The 22915-nt window shown below is 52.3% G+C and overlaps 1 protein-coding gene across 1 annotated transcript; it reads right to left on the bottom strand.

Moving 5' to 3' along the window:
* Positions 1-1672: 1672 nt before the first annotated feature.
* On the bottom strand, positions 1673-21396 carry FGD2 (FYVE, RhoGEF and PH domain containing 2). The gene is made up of 16 exons (XM_063097909.1): positions 21329-21396; positions 18088-18319; positions 16414-16494; positions 15531-15679; positions 13985-14141; positions 13638-13776; positions 13046-13104; positions 12651-12797; positions 11849-11941; positions 7770-7849; positions 7658-7688; positions 7104-7196; positions 6327-6458; positions 3477-3623; positions 2210-2356; positions 1673-1888 (listed from the first exon to the last, which is right to left on the bottom strand). Exons 1-16 carry the CDS (start codon positions 21394-21396, stop codon positions 1673-1675), a joined length of 1971 nt encoding a protein of 656 aa, XP_062953979.1.
* Between the last annotated feature and the right edge of the window lie 1519 nt (positions 21397-22915).

Here is a 22915-nt window from a genome sequence, read left to right as displayed (position 1 = left end):
TCTTGTCTTTTTCCTTCTGCGAGGGTGGCCAGCTGTCTTGGTTTGCCTAGAATGGAGGGGTTTTCTAGGACTTGAGACTTTCAATTTTAAAATCAGGAAAGTACGGGAGGGTTGGTCACCTTATTTAAGCACTTATCACATCTACTACGTCCATCTACTATGCCCTGTATCTTATTTATTTTGTTGATTGTCTCCCACACTAGAATATAAACTCCACGAGGGCACAAATTTTTGTCTGTCTGTTTCCTGCTGCATCCCCAGTACAGGAACCACATCTGGTTCCTAGAAGATGCTCAATATTTGTTGAATGAATGAACAAGAGAATGAACTCACAGCCCACCTGCTCCCCAGAGAGATTTTGCCAATGAGGTTTTGATGAGTTTTTTTAAAACACTCTACAGATAAATATGTACAATTATTATGTGTCAATTAACAGAAAATAAATTTAATTTAAAAATCTATTTAAGGAGAAAACAAACAAGCAAACAAACCTGCAGGAGGGAAGTAGCCTTGGGTTGAAGGCAGGAAACTGCTGGTCCTGCAATGGGGGTGACCTGCCCGTTTTTCCCTCTCTGAGGGCAGAGTCTACTGGGAACAGCCGAGGGTGTCTCGGCCCAGGCTGGGGCCACTAATGTGGCTTGCTGACCCCCGCCATCCACCGAAGTCCTCTTATGAAAAAGCAGCCTCACCCGCCAGCAGTAGGAGCGGGGGCAGAGGTGCTCCTCCCCTCCCCCTCTCCCACCTTTTCCCTCCTGTCTTCCCCTCCTTTTCCTCTCCCGCTCTCCTCCCCTCTCTGCTTGCCTTACTGTTCTGCCACCTGATGGAAAAAGCTTTGATCTGAGCCCACTGGGTTAAAACCCAGCTCTGGCATCCACTAGCTGTGTGCCCTTGAGCCGATCACTAACCCTGTCTGAGCTGCTGTCCTCATTTGGAAAATGGGGATCATAACTCTTGACAGTAAAATGGGATAGTCCACGCGAAGCACCTGGCACAGTGCCTGGCCCGATAGATGTTTATTATTTCTTCTTATTATTGCCATGATGCCTGGCACTTGACAGGTGCACAGCCGTTGGTAGTTTGCTCGCTTTTTCTTCAGCCCAAGTAACCCAGGCTGCACATTAGACTCATGTGGGTACGCCTAAAAATGTCCATTCCTCTCCTATCCCAGATCAGTTAAATCAGATATGTTTGGTGGTGGACACAGCCACTGGCATTTCTATTTTATCTTACTTTATTTTATTTATTTATTGTAACATAGTTGATCATATCTGTGGGGTACAGAGTTGAGTATCAATACCTGTGTGCAATAAAATTTTTAAAACTAATTTATATACTTTTTTCACCAGTATCTTTTTAAAGCTGCCCAGGTGACACTAGTGAGCAATCACACTAGGGTGACCAACAGTCCTGGGTTACCTGGAATTTCCCCAGCTTTAGCACTGAAAGTTCTGTGGCCTACAAATCCCTCTGTCCCAGACAAACTGGGACATTTGGTTGTCCCTTTCCCAAAGGAATGGGCCCATATTTTCTGAATCCCAAATCAGGACACATGGTCTGGGCACAGATGACTGGCATCAATTGTGTGAAAGCACAGCTTGGGATGGTGGGTTGGCCCATGGCCAGAGCAGGGCTCTGACTGTGACATAGTGGGCAGGGAGTGGCTGGCTGTGGGTCAGTTGGACAGGTCCCTGTTATTAGGCTCCCCAGGGCTCCAGCCGCTGGCTGCCCGCTCCATGGCCTTCACCCAGCGGCCGCTCAGCTCCTCGGTCTCAGCCTTGAAGGTGTAGACCTGGCCTGACTGCTGCAGCTGGAAGAGCCGGGTGTCCCCCTGGGTCACAGCAGTCACTTGGTAGCCCAGCAGGGGGATGGAGGTGTGAGCCCGCATGTCCTGTGGGGAGAGAGCAGTGGGCCCCTGTTCTCCCACCTTAGCCCACCAGACAGCCTGTGCCCACACCTCAAGCTGGCGGGAGGACATCTAGGAAGAGGAGAGGAGAACAGCCTCCCCTGAGGGCAAAACAGCTGTCACCTGGAGTCTGGGCCCAGCTCTGAAACCCACTATCCCTGTGACTTGAGGGTCCCATGTCCTCGTTGGGCCTCGGTTTCCTTATCTGACACATGGTGCCAATATTCTGACCCCCCAACTCCACCTCCCCCCTCCAGACACACGCTGTGGGAAGGCCAAGGCGTGGGCTGGCAGTGGTGGCACTACCTGAGGGGCAGCGTAGACATAGAGCACGAGGGGGTCGTCCTGGGGGATCACACACCAGCCCCGGGGGCCACTCTTGCCCCACTTGTCCCCAACGAGCTGTAGGAAGCTGCACATCAGGCTCTGGTCGGACCCTGCCGAGGATCCTTTCTGAAATCAGAAAGAGGGGCTGTCAAGGGACAGGGCACTCACTGTGTGTCAGACATTGGTCTGGGGGCTTGACACTCACTATTTCTAGTCCTGGCACCAATACTGAAAGGAGGGGTTATTTGTCTCTGAGACTCAGAGAGGTCCTATCATGTGCCTGTGGTCACACAGCTGGCCAGTGGCAGAGCTGCAGTCGAAGCCCAGCCAGCCTAATTTGTGGCATGTGTGCCCACAGGGGGCAGGCGCTGGGAGGGCTTATCACCTGTGAGTTGCTCCAGGAAACAGAAGTGGGGTCTTTGAAGGGGCTAACCATCTCCAGAGGTGGGCTGTGCTGCTTAGTGGTCAGGGAGGGCTTGGGCAGGGCCTAGGCCTGGAAGGATAGGGAGGATTGGAAAGGGGGTGGATGTCCATGGAAAGGAACCAACTTGAACCTGGCTGCTGATCTCAGCTGGAATAAACTGGGATCTTCTCCCACTTTCCAGGGACAGTGAGAAGTCAACCTGGCCTTTTGAGGGAGGGGCAGTGGCGTGGTGGTAACCAACGTCTGGGCTGGTTGGGGCAAAGCTGAGCACAGCTGGTGTCCCATAGGGGACTGCGTGTTGGGGAGCAAAGGGACACAGGGAGGGCCCAAGGGCAACAGAAAGACTATCCGTGGCAGAGATCACATAGCTGGCTCCTAACATGCTGTGTGATCTTGGGTCTCCATGGGATAGGACCCACTGGTCCCTGAAGTCCCTTCCAGTTAGAATGGAGTCTCCAATCTTCCTGACCCAGAGCCTCAGTGTCCTCATCTGTAAAATGGAATTGGTGACACCAGCTCTGTTCACCTCCTGGGACTGTTGGGGACATTAACAGGAACTGTCCAGGGGGCCCATGCTATTATGGGATGGGGACACAGAGGAGGGGTGGAAGAGCCTGGACCACAGCCTGCAGCCAAAAGTTGCTTCCGTTTGGTGACAGGCCCAGCGCTGTTTCAGTTGGGGGAGGGGTCAGGCATCTGTGGACAGAGAGAGAAGGAGGGAGCAGCAGGGAAAGTGTGACCACGTTGGCTTGTTCCTCAGCAGCTATAGGACAGCGCCAGCACATGGTGGGCTCCTGCGGCAAATGGAAGGACAGCCCTCACCTCCAGGATGCCCCGCCTCTTGTCCTCCTTGTCCTCGGGGAGCACGTTTCCGGTGAGGAACGTGTAGCAGTCAAAGCAGACTCGGTTGGGCCTGTTGTTGTCATATTTCAGCTCAGCCCGGTAGTCAGAGCACCTGGCACACACCACCTGAGGAAGGACGGGGCCAAGGTAACGCACAGGAGGACTGCATTTGTACCTTGGCTGGGGCAGGGGGCATGAGAGCAAGCAGGAGCAGGAGGAGGAAGAGAAAGCTTTGAGAGAGGAATGGAGGCAGAGCGGGGACATTCCCCTGAGCTGCCAGAGGCCCAGCTACCTGGAAGCTGCGGTGCATGTGGGGGGAGCTCAGGCTCTGGGCTCCTGAGCTTGGGGCTTGAGACCTGGCCCCCACTGTGCGGGCCCTAACTTCTCTCCCCTTCAGAGTCCCCTTTTGTGAGGACGGGCCCCTGGCATTGCATTCACTTTTCCAGGTGCTCGCCTCTCTGCCTTCTCACCTGACTCTTCCAATGACCCCACCAGACAAGCAGGGCAAAGGCTTTTGCCCTCACCTGACAAACAGGGCATCTTTAATGTCCCACAGTTTAGCTTTAAGATTCGTGCAAATGTTGCATTCCACTCCACTGAAGAGTCAAGTGTGTTCTTATATAAAAATGATAAGCAGGTTGTTTTTGCCAGGAAGACCTGCCATGAGTACTCTGGAGTCGGGCCCATCATGGAGAACCCCCAAAAGGCCTGTAGATCACTGGGGGGACCGGGTAAAAGAGGCATGAGAAGACTGGGAGAGAAACAGAGTGCTGAAAGATGTGACTTTGAGGAAGACTGGGGTGTCCCAGAGAGCCCAGGATGTTGGCTTGGAAATAGGGGCAAGAGAAAGGGGTAGAGGGAAGAGGGTTATTCATTGGGCGGCACCAGCACACAGGCAGCTCGTCTGTGAGCCCAGCACAGCACATATCCTGGAAGGGACCAAAGGAGAAGGCTTGCCCCACCCTCACCCATCAGGCAGGCAGGGGAGACAGAAACTGGCACCCAAACCACCGAAAGGATGACTCACGGACTCACCAAGCACGAAGAGCTGCCTGGGCATGAGAAACTCCACAGTGGGAGAAGGTACTTCACATAGCCCCACATGGGGGCTTCTACTACCTTGGGAGTATTTTACTTAATTTATTAAGAAATTTAAATTTTTAAATATAATCAGTAAATACATATTTTCTTCTCCACCAACTTTTTATTTTGAAAATTTTGAACTCTAAAAACAAGTAGAAAAAATAATACAATATTCGCCACCAAATTCACCAATTGTTAACATTTTAGCCACATTTGCTTTATTTCTCTCTCTATATGTATTTTTTTCCTGAACCATTAGAGTATGAATTACAGTCATCATGACACCTCACACCCTTAGGTATCTCCTAAGAACAAGGCTATTCCCCCACTTATCCACAATGTCATGGTCACACTCAGGAAATTTACACTGTACAATATCACTATCTGTTATAATCACATTTCTCCCGATGGTCCCAAATATCAACCTTGGTCTTTTTTCCCCTCCATTCAGAATCCAAGCAAGGACCATACATTTCATTTAGTTGTCAGAATATTTTATGTCTTGAGCTGGAAGGCAGGTGCATGGGTGTTGTTATTCTCTGTGCCTCTTTGTATTTCTTCACTATTTTAAATAATTTTTTAGGAACTACTTACAAAACTGCAAGCGTGAATCAATCCAACTCTTGTTTACAGATGTGAATCATCAAGAACAGCAGCTAATCCCCAGATCCTTTCTACTTGGTTCTGGGAGGTAACACATCACGTACATCTGAACCTAGGTGTGTCCTCAGTGCCAGAAATTTACTTCGTGTCCTGATTTCAGTTTAAGGCATTTTGGGGACACGCCTCTGACTGGCCCAAACCTGTCCAGCTGGACTTCTCCTGTCCCTTGGAGGTCAGGAGAAGTGACCTTGGAGGTCAGAAGTGACTGAGGTTGCGAAGGGTGTTTGCAGAGTACATGGAGGGAGCTGTGATGTCAACAGAGAACAGCTCAAGCTCAGCAGGTGCTTAAAAAACAAAGCAAGATCTGCCTCTGGACTGATAAGAGGAGGAATGGGAAGAAGACACGGTTCCTTCCTCAGAAAGCTGGTGGCTCATCCTGCTGGGTGAGCCCTGCATGTGCTATTGAAGAGAGGGAAGGAAAAGGAGAAGGAGAGGGAAGGGAGAGAACATTTAATTGTTGAATCCTCACTACCACCCTGGAGGTAGGTATTGCAATCCACATGGTATAGGTGAGGAAACTCAAGTCTGAACCAGGCAGGCAGAATTAGCAACAGGACCGATTGGGTACAGTGTGCTAAGGACTTGTCCAGAAGAAGAGAGGACAGTTAGCTGAGGCTGGTCAAGAAGGGAAGACAGCAGGGGTGGGTGGGTGGGTGTGCAACAGGCATGGGGCTGGTGAAGTGGTGGTGCAAGGCCTGAGGGGAGCTGGGGGGTTGGATTCCCCCCACATGGGAGCTGGAGACCATTTCTTAGCTCTGGGCCTGGGGGCTTTGGGAAATGGTAGTAAGAAAGCAGGTGAATTAAGAGGGTCAGCCTTAGGAAGTGTCTTAAGCAAGTCATTTAACCTCTCTAAGCCTTGTGTTCCCATTTGTAAAATGGGAAAATAGCAGCCCCTGCTGCAGAGGTGCACTGTGAGGGCCGAAAGAGGAACCTGGCCTGGTGCAGAGTTAGCGCCCAGTGCTACTGTGTAGCGTTGGTTCAAATTGGCAGAGTTGGCTGAGAGGAGGAGAGCAGGGCCTGAGCTAGGAAGGTGAAGACCTGGGTGGGACAGGTGGAGACAGGGGTGCTGGCAGGTGTACTCACGTAGCCACAGGCTCGGCAGTGGTGGCGACGGCGTGTCAGGGCATTGAAGGGCTCCCGGCAGCGCATGCACATGGTCACCATCTTGTCCCGGACCCACTGCGGCGCCCAGAGGCCTAACTCCTCAGACTGCAGCTGTGGGGCAAGGGGGAGTTAGGCAGGGGTGGGCCCTTCATGCCCCTTTTTTGCCCACTCTCTGAGGTCCTGGAGCCCTCTGCCCACCTGCTGTGGCAGGGATCTGTGTGTGGGGTTTCCCAGGGGCTTCCACATGAAATTGACTGAATAGATAAAAACGTTATGATAGGTCAGTTACTGTTTTTTCTATTTTACAGGTGAGGAAAGTGAGGCTCAGAGAGGTCAAGTGACTCAGCAAAGTCACCCAGCAAGTCAGAGTTCAGAGCTCAAATCTAAAGTCAAGTCACAGACATTCTCCCTAATCCACACCTTGCCCTCCTTCCAACTTCCCTTTGTCTTATGTTTCTCAGATACCTTCAAACCCAGTACTGCACCACCCCTGCAGCCAGAGATATAGATGTGAAATCCTTCCCCAGGATAGTTGCGTATAGAAGCTCCCAAAGGAAGTTTTTGCTAATGGAAGAAAGCTTTGGCACTGAGTCACTGAGTAGGGTGATGCTGGGATGGGAGAGCTTTCCCTGTTCCCCTCAAATTATTCCTGGTGGTGACACTCCCTGCCCCTCTGAGCTGGCCTGGGTAAAGCAGAGAGAGTAAGCTCTGTTTGGGCTGCCAGCTCCAGAGAGGGATGCAAAAGGCCTCATTTACCTTCTGCTCGTGGGTGTCTCCCTCAGGTCCCTGGACTGCAGCCTTGAATGTCTCATTCCGCTTCTCAATTTGGTCAATGGCTGCTTGGCAGGCCTGGGGGGTAGGGGGTAGGGGTTGGGGGTATTGATGGGTGGGAGGGAGGGCTTGCTCATCTGTTCATTCATCCACACATTCAACAAGTGTTGCTGAAAGCCTACTGGGTGCCAGGCACTGGATTGTAAGCACACATGGGCTGACTTAAGGGAGGAGAAACTATTAGCCCCAGATTACAGATGTAAAAACCGAGGCTCAGAGAGGTTCAGTGACTTGCCCCAGGCTGCCCAGCTAGACAGTGAGAGGCAGCAAGATTTGAACCCAGGTCTGACTCCACATTACCACTGAGCAACTCCATAGGAAGAGCAGGGAGCAGCTGGGCATGCCCAGCTTTGGAAGTGTGCACACACACATGCACGTGCATGTGCACACATGCACATGCACATGTACACACACCCCTCCCCACCCCCAGCCTGAGTAAGGTAGGGTCAGAATCCTAGGACCCTGGAGCAATCAGATACCTGTATCCAGGAAATCATTTCCTCCCGGGACCTGCTCGGAAAGTGAACACAGGTGTTGAGGAGAGCGGCCCCTCCCAGTTTTCCTGCCTCACCCAGCCCCCAGGTGGCCTACCGGGCTTGCAGCTCTAGGGTGCGTTGCTTCCCGGACACCAGGAAGGAGTGGGGGAACTCGGCATCAGTCAGCTCCCGCACCTGCCAAAAGAAGGAGGGAGGTGACCTGTTCAGACTTGTCATATCCCCCCTCCACAAGCACAACACTGTGGAGTGGAGGGCGATGGATTGTGTCCAAGGGACACTTCGAATTCAGGGGACGAGATGGGGAGCTTGTTCACCGCCTCTCTAATCCTGTTCAGCCAAGCAAATGTGCCTGCCACTGGGCCTCACTCTAAGCAACTGGGACTTATGGTTCCTGGAATTTAGCAGCAGCTAAATTGGCCCCGTGTGAGGCAGAGGTGACAGGTCCTGACAATGGAGTCACCAAAAATGGAAATTGGATCTCAAAACCGGATGAGTATAAGAGGGTTCATTGTATCATTTTCTTGGCTTAAAAATGCCCATAATAAAAAGTTAGAGAAAATAATCTTCACGGCAATCTTGGGAGGCAGATATTATCATCCTCATTCAGGAGATGAGGAAATGGAGGCCCAGAGATGGGAAGAGACCTGCCTGAGGCAACACAGCATCTAGAGTGCAGAATAAAGATTCCACCTGAGGTTTTCAGCCCCCAAGGGTAAGATGGAAGACCATCTATTTCCACTGCACCCCCAGAGTCATGTAAGCACAGATCTCTCCTTGGCAGTGCAGAGAGAGATTCCCAATGGGAAGCTAAGACACAGACCTAGAGCCCAAGAGCCTCTGCGTGGGGGAACTTTGTTGCCCTCAAATCCATCCAACACTTGAGCTCCTCTGCTGCCTCCCTGTCATGTGACGACCAGGCCTTTGCACACACACTTTCAGGGCAGCCCACCACATCCTAGAGAGAACTACGAGCATGTCCTTAACGTTAGGCCTAGTCTATGGCCCCACAGAACCAGCTACAAGGGGCCCAATGTGATTTAGACTCAATACCCTTGGCAATGGGGAGGGCTGGTAGGTTTATAAATGGATGAGGTTATGTGGAAAGAGGTGTTTGGGGAATGCCACCCCAGCAGCTGTGTGCAAGGAACAAGGGGCTGGATCTGGGCAAAATGGGACAAACCCATAGCCCAAAGGCCAGTTAGGAAGTGATGCCATAAATGGTCCGGGCCTGATCCAGTGAATGCACTTGGGGAGAGAAAAGAGATTTCTAACCACGGGACAATACCAGGAAACCTGATAAGATTCCGTGACTAATTGGGTCAGGGAGACAAGAGAGAAAAAAGAAGGAAGAAATCTAAGATCTGGAGTCCAGAACTAAGAAATATGTTGCTTTTGATAGATAGAAAAAGCAACTGGGGGGAGCTCCTGACCTGAGGGTTCAGGATGCCCCTGGAATGTTCACAAAGAGGCCTCCACCTCCTGTTAGGTTTCAACAATTTAGTTTCTGTTGTGCCCAGTCTCAATGACTCTTCCCAGGTCTGGGCCAATTCCCTGCTAGTCCATACAGTGCCTTTGTGCTAATTAGAAAAGGACACCCTTCCTCAAAATGCTTTACTGACATCTGTTGGCAAACTGGCATAATATCCATATTTTGTTGGAAAAAGACATTTGACTGCCATCTGCTGGACACTTCTCACCATAAATACACAATCTGTGATACTGTATCATAGTCTGCTAATCTGCATTCTGCTGCAGATGGCAGCTCTTCCATGAGGTAGCCTTGTGCAGTACCCAACCTGCACAGCTGTACACGGAGTCCCTGAGTGTGTGTGCATGCACTCTTTCCTTCTTCCCAAGCTGGCCCTGTGCAGAATGGCAAAAACATTAAGGCCTGGTCATACCTTGAGGAGAACTAGCTGCTGCGAACTAGGCATCCCCGACACTTAGGAAGTAGGAGGCCAGGAGGTCACAGGCCAGTAGGAACCATCACGGTGGTCAAAGGCCAGACCTGCCTCCAAACCTCAGACTCTGAAATGGTTCCCGCACAGACGTGGAGAGGGTGGACAGCTCTGCACCTGCCAAGGCCACACTATCCAGGAGAGGGTGCTGTGTGGCCACCAGAGTATCAAATAAGCTCACCAGGACAGGTAGACACCAGGAACCTGGCACGTACAGGGCCCATGAGCCCTCAACACACATTCTAAGCATGTGACACTCTCAGGCTCGTCTCTATTTTCTCTTTAAGACTCTTGGCTTTCCTATCTGTCAATCTCTGCTTCTTTTTCTGTGCTTGGATCTCTGACAGTCCTATGACAGGGCTGCCATCTCCATTTCTGCCTGTAGTTCTTTATAATCCTGCCTTTCTTAGTCTCTCCAAGGACCCCAGACACACAAGCCTGCACATGCCCTGGCCTCTGGGAGGGCCACTTCAGGATGGAAAAGTAGATGTCCCAGGGTGCGGGCTGCACTCCTAAAAGACCGTAGCCAGCCCAGGTGTGGGGAAGGCTGGGAACCCCCAGAAGATGCCCATGTCCCCCCAAAGCCTTCATCACCCGCCGACCCTTGATTTTGCCCCAAATGGCAGACAACCCCAGTCAGGAGCAGGGGCCAGACTCTCCTGCTGGGGTCTCTCAGAGGCCAGGGGCTCTAGAGGAGGGAGCGCCCAGGCTCAGGTCCTGCCTGCAGCCCCCTCCTGGGGCTGATCGGGGGTGGGCGGGTAAGGATAGGGAATGCGGGGATGTTACAAGGCCATGCTTAACCAGCTGAGCTAACTGGCCAGCCCTGAGATGGGCCAGAGCAGACCTCTGCTTCTTCCAGCCCAGCCCTCAGGACATGTCAGGATGCAGGAGCCATCAGAGAGGGACAGTCAGGAAGGTTCTCCTGCCATTTCCTTCTCCATGCCTGAAATTCCACCACAAGCTTTATTTCTCTGGGTTGTAGCTTTTATAGGAGAAGGTATAGCACAATGATTAGACGCAGGGTCTCCAGACTCTGTTGCACCTGAGTCTTTAAAGCCTGGCTTGGTCACTCAAACCAGGATTTGCTGCATGACCCTCAAGCAAGTTACTTGACATAGAAAGGTTTGCTAGGACCTTGGTTTTCTTATTTTAAAAAATGGGATTAGCTATAGATATACTCACACACAGGCAGCTGTACAAGGTTACTTCACTACAGTCTCATTTGCAGCTGACAACTGAAAACAATCTAAACGTCCCTCAGCAGAGGACTGGTTGAATGCATGACGGTACATCACATAGTAGCACACTATGCAGCTGGGCAAAAGCATGAGGAAGCTCTAATGTACTGGTGTGCAGTGATCTCCAGAATGAGTTAGAAAAGTAAAGTGCAGAATGGTCTGTAGGATCCACCACTGTTTATGGCATAAAGTGAGGAAACGATAACATGTTATTTGTTTGTATATGCAAAGACTACCTCTGGAAGGCCTCGTGAGAAGCAAAGGCTGCCTTCAGGAAGGGAACTAGGGGACAAGGTAGGAAGGAGACTTTTCACTGTATTTATTTTTTATAGTGTTTGATTTTTAAATGTGTATATCTATGTTTTTAAAGTAATAAAAATAAGATTATTTTTAAAAGATAGATGATAACAGCCCCTATGTCACAGGGCTGTTATGAGGGTCTGGTCGGATGGTGCAGGGCCCAACCCACGGTGGCCGCCCAGTCCATGGGCACTGTTATGATTGCTCTTGCTGCTCATTGGCAGCCATCTCTGGGTGGGGACACATCCATGCCAGCAGCTGAGCTGGCAGTGCAGACCTTCCCCACTCAGACTGTGGTGTACGGACCTGCAATCTCAGCATCACTGGGAGCTGCTTAGAAACTCAGGATCTCTGGCACCACCCAGAGGTACAGACTCAAAATCCAGGGGATCCATGCACACATCATAGTTTGTGAAGCAGCAGTGTGCACAGTAGGGAAAGCAGGGCGAGGCCAAGCTGGATTGTGCCCCAGAGTGGGCCGGCCTGTGGGAACCTGGGAAGGGCCCTGGCAGGAGGACTGGGAACCCACATGGGCTAACTTTTCCATCTCCATGTTTGCCCAGGACTTGCCGGGCTTTGGTTCTCCCATTGAGAACCTGGATTAGCCTCTACTGCTGCTCCTCATACTCAGTCCCACTCTCAGGGTGAAGCCTGACTGTGGCTAGGGGGCCTCTCACCTTCATCCCGGCCACGTCGATGCGGGTCCTCACCTGGAAGTGGGCGCCCACCTGGATGACCCGGGGCACACAGTACAGCAGCATGTTGTTGAACTGCAGGGGACACAGACATCAGTGTGTGGGCAGTGGCAGGGCAGGAAGGATGTCAGGCAGGTGTCCCCGAGGGTGGACTGAGTATGACTGGATCTCCTCCCTGCTTGCCACACCCTGGGCCAGCTCACAGGATGTCACAGGTGACGAGGAAGATGATGAGGTGGTCTAGCCCCCAATCCCACTAGGATAGTCACTGAAGGGTCACCCCATCTGTGGGCATAAGGGATCATCACAGACATCAGAAACCTATGAGGCCTTTCTCACAGGGGCTCAGGGCAGCAGGTGGCTTATGAGAATATGTAGCTCCCTTCCCCAGATTGCCAGGCAGGACCACTTTTCCAGATCTCAGGAGATATCCTGGCTTCCTCAGTGTGAACCCAGGGCAGTTCTTCCTGGCAGCTAACCTATTTCCCTCCAGCTGTGCACTCTCTAGAGCACAGATGAATACCATAGGCTTTGGCGCCAAGCAGACTGGGTTCGAGCTCTGTTGCTTCCTAGGCCATGTCTGGGAAACCTGTGGGTTGGAAATCCTTGAGGCTGGAGTTAGCACGTGCCTTGTCCAAGGTCACCCTGGTGCCAAAGCAGAGAAGGACAGAGAAGAAACCTTTTCTCTGAGGAACCGAGTAGAGGCCAGGCAGGCACAACCTGGGCCACAGTGGCCTGTGGGCTTCCCTTCCCAATGTGGAGTAAGGCTGCCAACGTCACCTACCAAGAAAAGGTAGCGCTCCATGGGGTCGCTGCGGCGGAAGGAGATCTTGAGGACTGGGCCCTCACGGAGCAGGGTGTTGGAGGGGTCCACTATGTCGTCCTCGAGGCCCAGGCGCTGGTACACCTCCCACAGTTCCTGCAGCCGCTCCTAGGATGGGTGGATGCACCCTCAGCCAAGGCCTGGCAGGGCTCGCCTTCTTCTAGAAGGTTTGTCTTGTGGGGACAGGGATGGGGATGTGGGTGCGAGAGGAGGGCAGCAGTGGGACAGATGTCATGGTGGGATGGGAGTATGAGGGGACACAGTGACTGTGGAGTGTTGGGGATGCTGAGACCTGCAGGAAGGAGGAGACAGGTCCAGGGGTGCCACCGCACCTGCCCCTGTGGCCGGCTGCTCACCATTTCAGAGATGGCTGCGTTGGAGTGCTGAGCTGCCGAGAAGATCATGTCGAGGGCTTCTGAAGAGGGGGCAAGACTTGAGTCATCCCCTGAAAATCTGGGGCTGGTTCTGGTGCAGGAGGTCATGGAGGCGTAATAAAGCAGCCTCAAGACCCACCACAACAGCCCCCAGGAGCAGCCCTGCCTGTGCAGCCTGGCATGTGGGTTGTCTAGGCCACCCAGGGTGGACAGACTGGAAGCCACTGAAAGGCAGAACTGTGAGACGTTTTTGGCTTCTGTGACTCTTGCTGCTCCCCCAACCAAGCCAGACCCAGAGGGAAGGAGCATGGGCTTTGGCATCATACAGGTATGGGTTCAAATCCCAGCTTTGCTCCTTTCTGGCTGTGTGACCTTGAGCAAAGCACTCAACCTCTCTGGGCCTTGGTGTCCTCATCTGTAAAAAATGGCTAATGGGATGGATAATGTCTATAAAGTGCCAATGAGGGACGTTGATGGCTGATGGTCATCCTAACCATTTCAGCAGGTTCTCAGTAACTATATGGGAATGGCTTGGGCCTCCCCAGCCCCCTGGACTTGCTGGGGGTATCCTCACTCTGGGCATCCACCCGGTCTGGCGCCTGGGCTGGCAGCTTCTGGATGTACTCCTTGAGCAGCAGCTCATAGCGTGGAATTCTTTGCACTGGTTCCAGCATGTGGTGCTGCAGGGTCAGGCTGCCCGAAGCATCGCTGCTCTTGGGGAGGGACGGGGGAGCGATGGGGGAGAGTGAGAGTGGGAGGGGTGGGTCAGGCTGCCCCGAGGGTCAGGGGAGTGGGCGAGGTGGGTGGGTACTAGGGCCTGTGGAAGCAGCTGAGCCCGGGAGATGCCCCCAATCACTGAGGGGAATGGAGTCACTGTATGCTGGGGGCAGCAAGGCAGGTCCTGGCCCTCCCCAGCCTCACCTGGATGCGAGTGATAACCTCCTGGAAGGGTGGGGACTTGTCAGTCCAGGTGGCCAGCAGCTCGGCAGCCCGCTCGAAGTTCTTGACATACTCACTGTACATCTTCAGGAATGGCGCCAGTTTCTGGATCACATCGCCGATACAGGGGGTGGCTGTCCTGCAGGAGGGGTGCCCAGGGATTGGCCTCAGCCTGGCAACCTCCTCTTGGGAGTCCAGACAGGGCCACATTAGGCCAGACCCCCTGAACCCCCAAAACAGCCTTTCCACTGCCCTTCAGGGTGCAGGCACGGGGCTGGGGGTGTCATCCTCACACGGGTGTGCCTCCCCCTCCTCAGACTGTGAGCCCCCTGAGGACAGGTGCTGTTCTTGTCCACTGATCGGGCCCCCTCACAAGGCCCAGCACAGTGCTGGGCACTCAACAGATGTTCAGTAACTGATGCTTGACTACGGAACAATAATGAAGGCCACGTGCAAGCACTGCTGAGACACACTGCATGTCTCATCTCATCTCATTCTCAACACCCTGAAGGTAGGGACAGTTCCTAGCCCATGTCAGAGATGAGCACATGGAGGCTGAGAAGGTAAAAACTTATCCAGGATCATCCTGTGGTAGCAGGGACTGTCGCAGCAGAGCAGCGAGGAGCCACAACTCCAGAGCTGAGCTGCCGGAGCTTGATTCCCAACTGCCCCAGTTACTCTAGCTGTGCATTCTTGGGTGAGTCACTTAGCCTTCCTGCACCCCAATTTTCTCATCTGAAAAAATGGGAATGATGGTAGGCAATCTTACAGGTTTGTTGTGTTTTTTTAAACTTTATTCTGAAAATTGTTAAGCAATCATAAAGTAAAAAGAATATAATGATGGACCCCTGGGGCCAGCCCATGGCTCACTTGGGAGAGCTGGTGCTGACAACACCAAGTCAAGGGCTAAGATCCCCTTACCAGTCGTCTACAAAAAAAAAAAAAAAAAGATGGACCCCTGTATATCTATCACTAGGTTTAAAAATTACTAACATTATTCTTTGCCAAAGAATTTTTTTTTTTTAAAGATGACCAGTAAGGGGATCTTAACCCTCGAATTGGTGTTGTCAGCACCACGCTCCCCCAAGTGAGCTGACTGGCCATCCCTATATAGGGATCTGAACCCGTGGCCTTGGTGTTATTAGCACCGCACTCTCCCAAGTGAGCCACAGGCCGGCCCTCTTTGCCAAAGAATTTTAAAGGACATCCTAGACATCATGGCATTTCTTTGGCAAAATACATAAAGCAAGTGATTTTACCTTCTGAAAACAAAGAAGGTTTCTTGTATGACCACAATGCCATCATCACAGAGCAAGCTTATTTGAAGGTTGAGTGAGGTAATAAGTGTAAGGCCCAAGGCTAAGGACGTGGCCCATCACCACACACACACACACACACACACACACACACACAGCCTGTCAGTGTCATGGCCACACAGCAAGGGCATGGGCCTGACAGCCTTAACTCAGTGCCACCCCTGGGCCAGAGCTGCAGTCAGGGGGCCTTGGGGGCTCCTGGTGGACCTCACCAGTCATCCAGGCGCCGCTGCAGCTCTGGGAGGAAGAATTGCGCATGAAACTGGTAGATGGAGGAGATATTGGAGAAGATGAGCCTGACCACGTCCTCAGGGAAGGCCTTGCTGCTGCGGGCCTCACTCAGCAGCTCCTGAAAGAACACCTGCAGCCGCCCACCCGGGTCACTCACGGCTGCGAGGGAGCCACCTGCACACCCGCGCGAGGGGATAGGGGCCTCTCCAGTTTACTGAGTGCTCTCACCTCCTGAACCTCCCAGCATCCTCACAACAACCCCGGGGGGAGACAGGCAGGGAAGATTGTATTCTGGGCCACTTTACAGATGGGCAAACCAAGGCCTAGTGATGCAGGGACTTGGCCAAAGGCTGGCAGTTCATGAATGTCAGAGACGGGCCTATTCTGGGTCTGTCATGGTCTTGGACTTCATCAGGCTAAAGCTGGTGTACTGATGTTCACTGATTTAACCCCTTAGGGCTCCTGAAGAAAGTGCAAAGGGGTAGGGCCAACCCTAGGGTGGCTCACTTGAAAGAGCGTGGTGCTGACAACACCAAGTCAAGGGTTAAGATACCCTACCGGTCATCTTTTAAAATAAATAAATAAATAAAGCGCAAACGGGTGACTGATGGTGAGGGTGCTGGAAGGATAGCTGGCATGTACTTGGGCCAGCCCAGGCACAAAGGGTGGAATGTGGAGTAGTGCGAATGGACTAAATCCTGACTTCTACCTCAACCTTAGCTAATGGGGTTAAAGGGCTAAGGTATCCTACATCACCCAGGGGTCCCAACTCTCAGCCCTGGTGAGGTGGGTGGGAAGGTAGAGCAGGGGTCGGGGGAGAAGACCCATGTACTGGGGCTCAGGTGGGGGTGTCCTGTCACTAGCCTGGTCTAGCAGGTGGAGGCGTGCCACATAGGCCTGTTCTGTCTCCAGCAGCTCCTGGACAATCCTCTTCTCCTCAGGCTCCTGCGGGGGATTGTAGACAGAGAAGGAAGAAAGGAAGGGACAGATTTGGTCTCCTCTGATGGGGACCGTGGTACAGTTTCCAAAGACGCTACAGTGAAGCACACCTCCCAGTATTCACACCCTCCTGCAGTGCATCTGGGCTGGCCATGGGATGGCTTTCACAGGGAATGTGGCAGTGAGGCTGTGACAGTTCTAGGCATAAGCCTTAAGGGGCCTGGAAGCTGCCACCTGTGCTCTCCTGGGAACTATGAACCACCACGTCAGGTGGTCTGGCCTCCCTGGTGGAGAGATCTTGTGGGGGGAATGCACAGAGAGTGCAAGTGGCCCGCCCATGCCAGCCTCCCAGGTGAGCCCAGTCTTCCAGTCATCCCTGCCCAAGCACTAGGCTTGTGAGTGGAACTATCCTTGGGCATTTCTACCCCAGCCACCATCTGACTGCAGCCACATGAAATATCCTGTTATGGACTGAATTGTGTCCCCCACAAATTCATATGTTGAAGCTCTAACCCCCAATGTAATTGTATTTGGAGGTGGGGCCTTTAAAGAGGTAATTAAGGTTAAATGAGGTATACAGATAGGGCCCTAAATTGATAGGATTGGAGTCCTTATAAGAAGAGGAAGAGACACCAGGGATGTGCATGCACAGAGGAAAGGCCATGTGAGGACACAGTGAGAAGGCGGCCATCTGCAAACCAGGGGCAGAGGCCTCTCTGCAAATAAAACCTGTTGGCACCTTGATCTTAGATTTCTGAGAAAATAAATTTCTGTTGTTTAAAAGCCACCTAATCTGTGGTATTTTGTTATGTCAGCCTGAGCAAACCAATACAGAACCCAAGTGAGACCAACAGAAAAACTGTCCAGCAGTAGCCCAGTCAACCTACGAAACTGTGACAAATAATACATCGCTGTATTTGACCACTTCGTTTTGGGGTGATTTGTTATGCAGTGATTGATAACCAGAGCACACTAGTATGATCATTTCACAAATGAGGAAACTGAGGCACAAAGAGGTTAAAATTACTTGCCCAAGGTCACACAATTAGTAAGCAGAAGAGCTGGGATGTGAACCCAGGGAGTCAGGCTTCCGTGTGCACAGTATCCTGCATCTAACCCTTGAACTCGACAGACGAGGAAACTGAAACCCACAGAAGGGAGGTGACCTGCTCAGGATCAGACCAGGCTTTAGTCTAAGGGCAGGAAAGTTAGCACTCAGACCTCTATTTCTAGTTTGGAATTGTTGCCTCCTCCAGTGGGTAAACTGAGACCACACCCGGGAAAGGTACCAGGATCACAAGATGGAGACTGCTCCAAGCTCTGTGACCTTGAACAAGTTCCTTAAGCTGTCTGAGTTTCAATTTGCTTGCCTAAAAAAATTCTACAGTGAGGGATATGTGAAATAATGCTCAGGGAACACAGTAGACAGTTAGTTAGCCAAAGGTTAAGGGGGGAGAATCTAGCCTCCAGCTGATCCTTGCTCACACAAGACCCCCACGTGGGGAATTGCTGCCTCTGGTTGGGGAAGAATGTGTGGGGAGGAGGTCAGTGGAGAGGCCCCCCACATCCCCACTTCTACCGCAGCCAGCCCTCCAGCACCTGCATCCCTGGCCCAGAGCAGGTCCCAGGCTGGCAAGATTTCCTCCAGGCCCCACTGGACAGCTTGTTCTTCAGGGAGCTCAGGTACCTCCTGCTAACGGTCCTGGGCCCAGACCCCAGGGCCTCCTCAATGTCGGCCTTCTCCTGTAGACCTGGGGGGAGGGGAGGTCTGCACCCAGGGCGGTGATGCACATGTTCCAGGCTGTGGGCTCTGGGCACTGCTCCTGGGGTCCTAAGGAGAACAGAGCGGACCTGTGGGTTGCTTTGTCTGGAGAACAGGGAGAAAAGTAGTATGTCCCTGCTGGGGTTTTGGGGTGACTGAAGCAAATCGCTGGTGTGCCATGCCCCTGAGTACCTGGCACTCTGTAGGAACTTGCTAAGTAAGACTTCCACTTCTCTTCCCCACGTCTTTCTTGGAGGGAACTCCAGTTTTCAAAATGAGTCAGCGTGAACTGTTTTATTCTCTGGGGAACTACATAGTTCCCTGTTTAAAATGCAGCTGTGTTTGGGAATCCCTCCTTCTGCAGACAGAGGTTTTTAAATGGCTCCGTCTAGGTCACCCTCACCTTTGGGCATCACCCCTGTTTTTAGTTTCTGATCAGTAACTTATACATCAAGGGAAGGTGGGAGCCATGGAACAAGCTAAAGTGAGGGCAGATCTGCTAAACTTGGGGATTCCCACTGGAAGCTGTGGCCTCCACACCGCCAGCAGGGGAAAAAGCCAGGCAGGGAGCAGATTCCCTGTTTCCCTAGTGTGCAGCTTTGTGACCCTGCACACTGGGTCTGCAAGCCAGTTAAATTCTTTAGATGACAGAGGCCACCCTCACTGAATACATCCAGTGATTTGAGCTGTGCCCACTCCCCTTGGTGTGGAAAGGCTTGTGATGGCATCATAGGGTAGGCGTCTTTATGAGAAAAACAGGCTGGGAGATGGAGGGCCAGACAGGTACAAAATCTCCAAAGCTTGACAAGAAAAGTTTTCATTACCCCATTTTGTGGCTAAGGAAACTGAGGTAAGTAACTTGAAGCTTGGAAGTGGTAGAGGTGTAATTCAAACCAGGCAGGCTGCTCCTGAGCCTTTACCCTAAACTATCTCTCCCCATTTGAGTAAAAGAGAAACAGGTCCAGAGAGTCAAAATGTCTTGCTCCAAGTCACACAGCTGGGTGGTGGCAGAGAGTGTGTTGGGACCCAGTCCCAGGCTGCTACTCCCAGGCTGTCCCACACCTCCCTTGCACCCAATGCCTGGTTCCTCTGCTCATGGTTCTGCAGCTCATGGGAATAGCCGAGTTAGCCGAGTCTCAGGCTTTCTGTTCTACATCTGGTTTCAGCTTCTGCATTTCTCTCCAAGTGCCCCAGGCCATCTTCGGTTTCCTCTTCACCCCCCAGTTTTAGATCAGCTAAGGCACTGGAGACCTCACATGGAAGCCCAAGCCAAGGCAGCTGACATGGGCCCCTCAGTCAATAAGGCTGGCTCTCACCCTCCTGACAATGCCAGCTCTGACTCCGCTCTGGTCTAAGGGCTGCCCCCGCCTGACAGGCTGCTGCCTGGGCAGAGCACAGCATGCTGAGGGGGTCAACCGAGTGTGTCTACTCCACACCTGGGGTGTTGGGTGAAGTGGTGCTGTCTCCCCACACCCAAGGGGGTGGTGGGCCAGGAAGGTGGTGCCTAAGAGCTGTCCTTGGTGCTGAACAGGACGAGCTTGGCAAAGACCTTGGGAGAGGCAGGGTAAAGTCACCGAGCTCAGGAAGGAGAACTGCCCTTCTAGGCCCACATCTATGCCACCTCCATCTTGAAGCCCACAGGAGGCTTTGCTTGCCCTGAGTGCCCTCAACACAGAGTTCTGGCCCCTCCTAGGACATCTATTGTCCACAATCTTGCATTGTGGTTATTACATGAGCTCAGCATCCAAAGACAGAAATCTTCTTGCATGCTCTTGTGTCCTCTACAGCTCTTACAGGATGCTGTGCTGCCCAGGTACCCCCTCAGGACTGAGGACCCCCCTCCAGCTGCTGGTAGTATTGGGGGCTGACAGATTATTGGCTGAGTCCCTCTCTGGGAATTGCTCTGTCTGGAACAGAACTGCCCCACCCAAAGTCTAACAACTAGTCCACGTGGAGGTACAAACACCCACCCCTTTGCCTCAACTAGAACAACTGAGGGGCATCCCAGCTCCAGAGCTCCCTGGGATGGGTTCTGTCCCAAGTGCAGTGCAGTTCAACTTCTCCCTCTGGCCAATCCCGCTTCCCTCACCACCATGGGTGTTGTGCCCAAAAGCTCTCACCAGTCAACTTCCTGAAGCAAATCTCTATCTCAGAGTCTATTTCCAGAGAACTCCATCTAAGATAGTCCCTAAAACAGTCCTGGGCTTAAGAAATGCCTGCCAAGGGGATTAACGTGCCACACACACACACACACACACACACACACACACACACACACACGCACGCACACACTGCCAGAGCTACCCACGACCTCTACACACCTGGTCCAGCCTTTCCCTTCAGACCGAAGCTCCAGCATTGCCCCGAAGCACATGAACTTAGAGCAATTGGGGTCCTCACCTCTCTCTGTCTCCCTTTCCTTATCTATATATTGGGAATAGAAATAGAACCTCCCACTTTAGGCTCTTCGGAGGAGTAAATGAAATCAGGAATGAAACGAACTGAGAACAGTGCTCCAAAGGTAGGCTGACCCTGCATCCTGGTTTGCCTGATACAGTTCCAGCTCTATCCCCCAAATTTTAATGGTATCTACTTTCAGTTTCTATTGCGTCCTGGTTTGAGTGATAAATTATATGGTTATCCTACTCAGAGGGCGTAAATGCTTGATAAGGACCAGCCTTTATTCCTGCAAGGTGCTGGAGAGGCAATGGGTGGAGTTCTGCAGCCCAAACATGGCCTCTGATCCACCCACGCTCACTCATACCTACACTCGTTTGGCCTTTCCCCAACACATACTCATACCCTCAGCTCTGCCCAGCTCCTGGTGCCCCAACAACTCTCTCTGATGCTCTGAACAACCCATGACTGAGCAATGTGGTGTTGCCCAGACAGGAGGAGGTGTCCAGTGCAGGGCCCAGGGAGAGAACTGCTCACTATGAGGGCCCAAGGTGGCCCTGGCTTGTGCCTCAGCCTGGAGGCTGGGAGGATCTGTGCTGCCTGAGGGCCTGGGGGAGTGGAGGGGCTGGTGGGAGGCTGCCAGTCTGCCATGGTGACCCTTCCCCCAGCAGCCGCCCATACCTGCTGTTCTCAAATACAGTCACCAAGTTGGACACAGATGTCAGCTTCTGCTCACTCGTCCTCTCCATCCTGCAGGCCTCCAGGGTGGTCCTCAGCTACTTCTGAAACAAGCAGGGAGGCCTCCAGCCAGCACGCTTGGCCACGCTGGCCTGGGGACACAGATGGGCTAAGACATCCCAGAGTCTGCTCACATCTTTCCCAAGGGCTCAGCAAGCCTGCTCCTGGCTTCAGAGTGGGGAAAAAGGAAGTAGTCCCAGAGCCGCAGCTCTGCAGGGGAAAGGCACCCGGTGCTTCCTGCAGTGGGAGGAGCCTGTCCTGGCCCCACCCCTCCCTTACGGGGGGCTGAACTTTCACTCCTGTAGACCCCCCATTTCAGAGGTCACATGCAATGGGGCAACAAGGCCCAGAGGTAGTTTCTAGAGCAGGGCCTTGGCTGGCTTCTTGACCTGGTGGCTCTGGCTAACCACACTTTTTCCTTCATGAGGTCCAGTGGCTTTACTTGGTCCCTTTCTCAGCAACTTCTTTTTTGCATCTGCTCCTGCTCACTGCTGTAAGAAAACAGCTTCTTTTATTAAAAATAGATCACAAACCTGTTTAGGGCTGGCAGGGAGGAGTACTGTGGTGTCCCTACCTCCCCACTGGGGATCTCTGATTTTATTGGCTGCTGTTTTCACCTCGTTGCCCCAAGGGAGGGCAGCTTCCTCCCTGAAACTCTAGTAATAATAATAATAGCTAACACACGCTCTTTTTAGTGTCTTATGAGTATTTTCTTATTTAATCCTATAACAACTTTATGAAGTGGGCCCTATTACTATCCCCACTTTACACAGGAGGAAGCTGAGGATCAGAGAGGTTAAGTAACTTGCCTAAGTCACCCAAGAGAAGTCAGATTTCCAAAGCAACAGTGGCTGTCCTGCAATTCCAGCAGAGATTTGTTGGGAGCCTGGATGACCATATTCTTGCTGCTCCATCCCCAGGCTTCCCTGCACCTAGCATGCTGGATTATCTCTGCCTGATGCCTCCTGAACCACCTGGTCTCCCAGCCCTTCCAGAACAAATGGCCACTGCCTCTGTGCCCCTCATTCAAATCTCGCAGGCTGTTCAGGGCTCTCCCACTGGGTTCAGGCCAAGGGCCTCCACTGAGACTGGTCTTTGTCCTGGCGTGTAGGGACTGAGCCTTAGTCGTCTTGGTACTCAAAGCACCTGGCACAGCATCACGCTCCAGCAACTGTGAGCCTCTGGGGCCTCACACGCCCGACAGCCCTCTGAGCTGTTTCTTCCACCAGATGCCTGGCCCTTCCCCCAACCCTAAATCTCACTGATTCTCCTCACTTTCTTGTTTTTGCTCTTATTTTTTATTACGGAGAATTTAGAACATATGCAAAATCAGGCAGCATACTATAATGCACCCTCATGAATTCGTAACCCAGACCCAGCAACCATCAACTCACAGCCAGGCCCCCATCTCATCTGCAACCACATCTGCTTTATCCTCCATATAATTTTGAACCAAATCCCAGACAGTACGTGATTTCATCTCTACATATTTTTAGTGTATTTCTAAAAGATAAGGACTCTTTAAATAAG

Source organism: Cynocephalus volans, chromosome 5 (assembly GCF_027409185.1).
Source record: "Cynocephalus volans isolate mCynVol1 chromosome 5, mCynVol1.pri, whole genome shotgun sequence".
In the NCBI taxonomy this organism is placed as follows: domain Eukaryota; kingdom Metazoa; phylum Chordata; class Mammalia; order Dermoptera; family Cynocephalidae; genus Cynocephalus; species Cynocephalus volans.
Note: the sequence above shows the minus strand (reverse complement) of the source record. Positions and strands in the feature narration are given on the sequence as shown.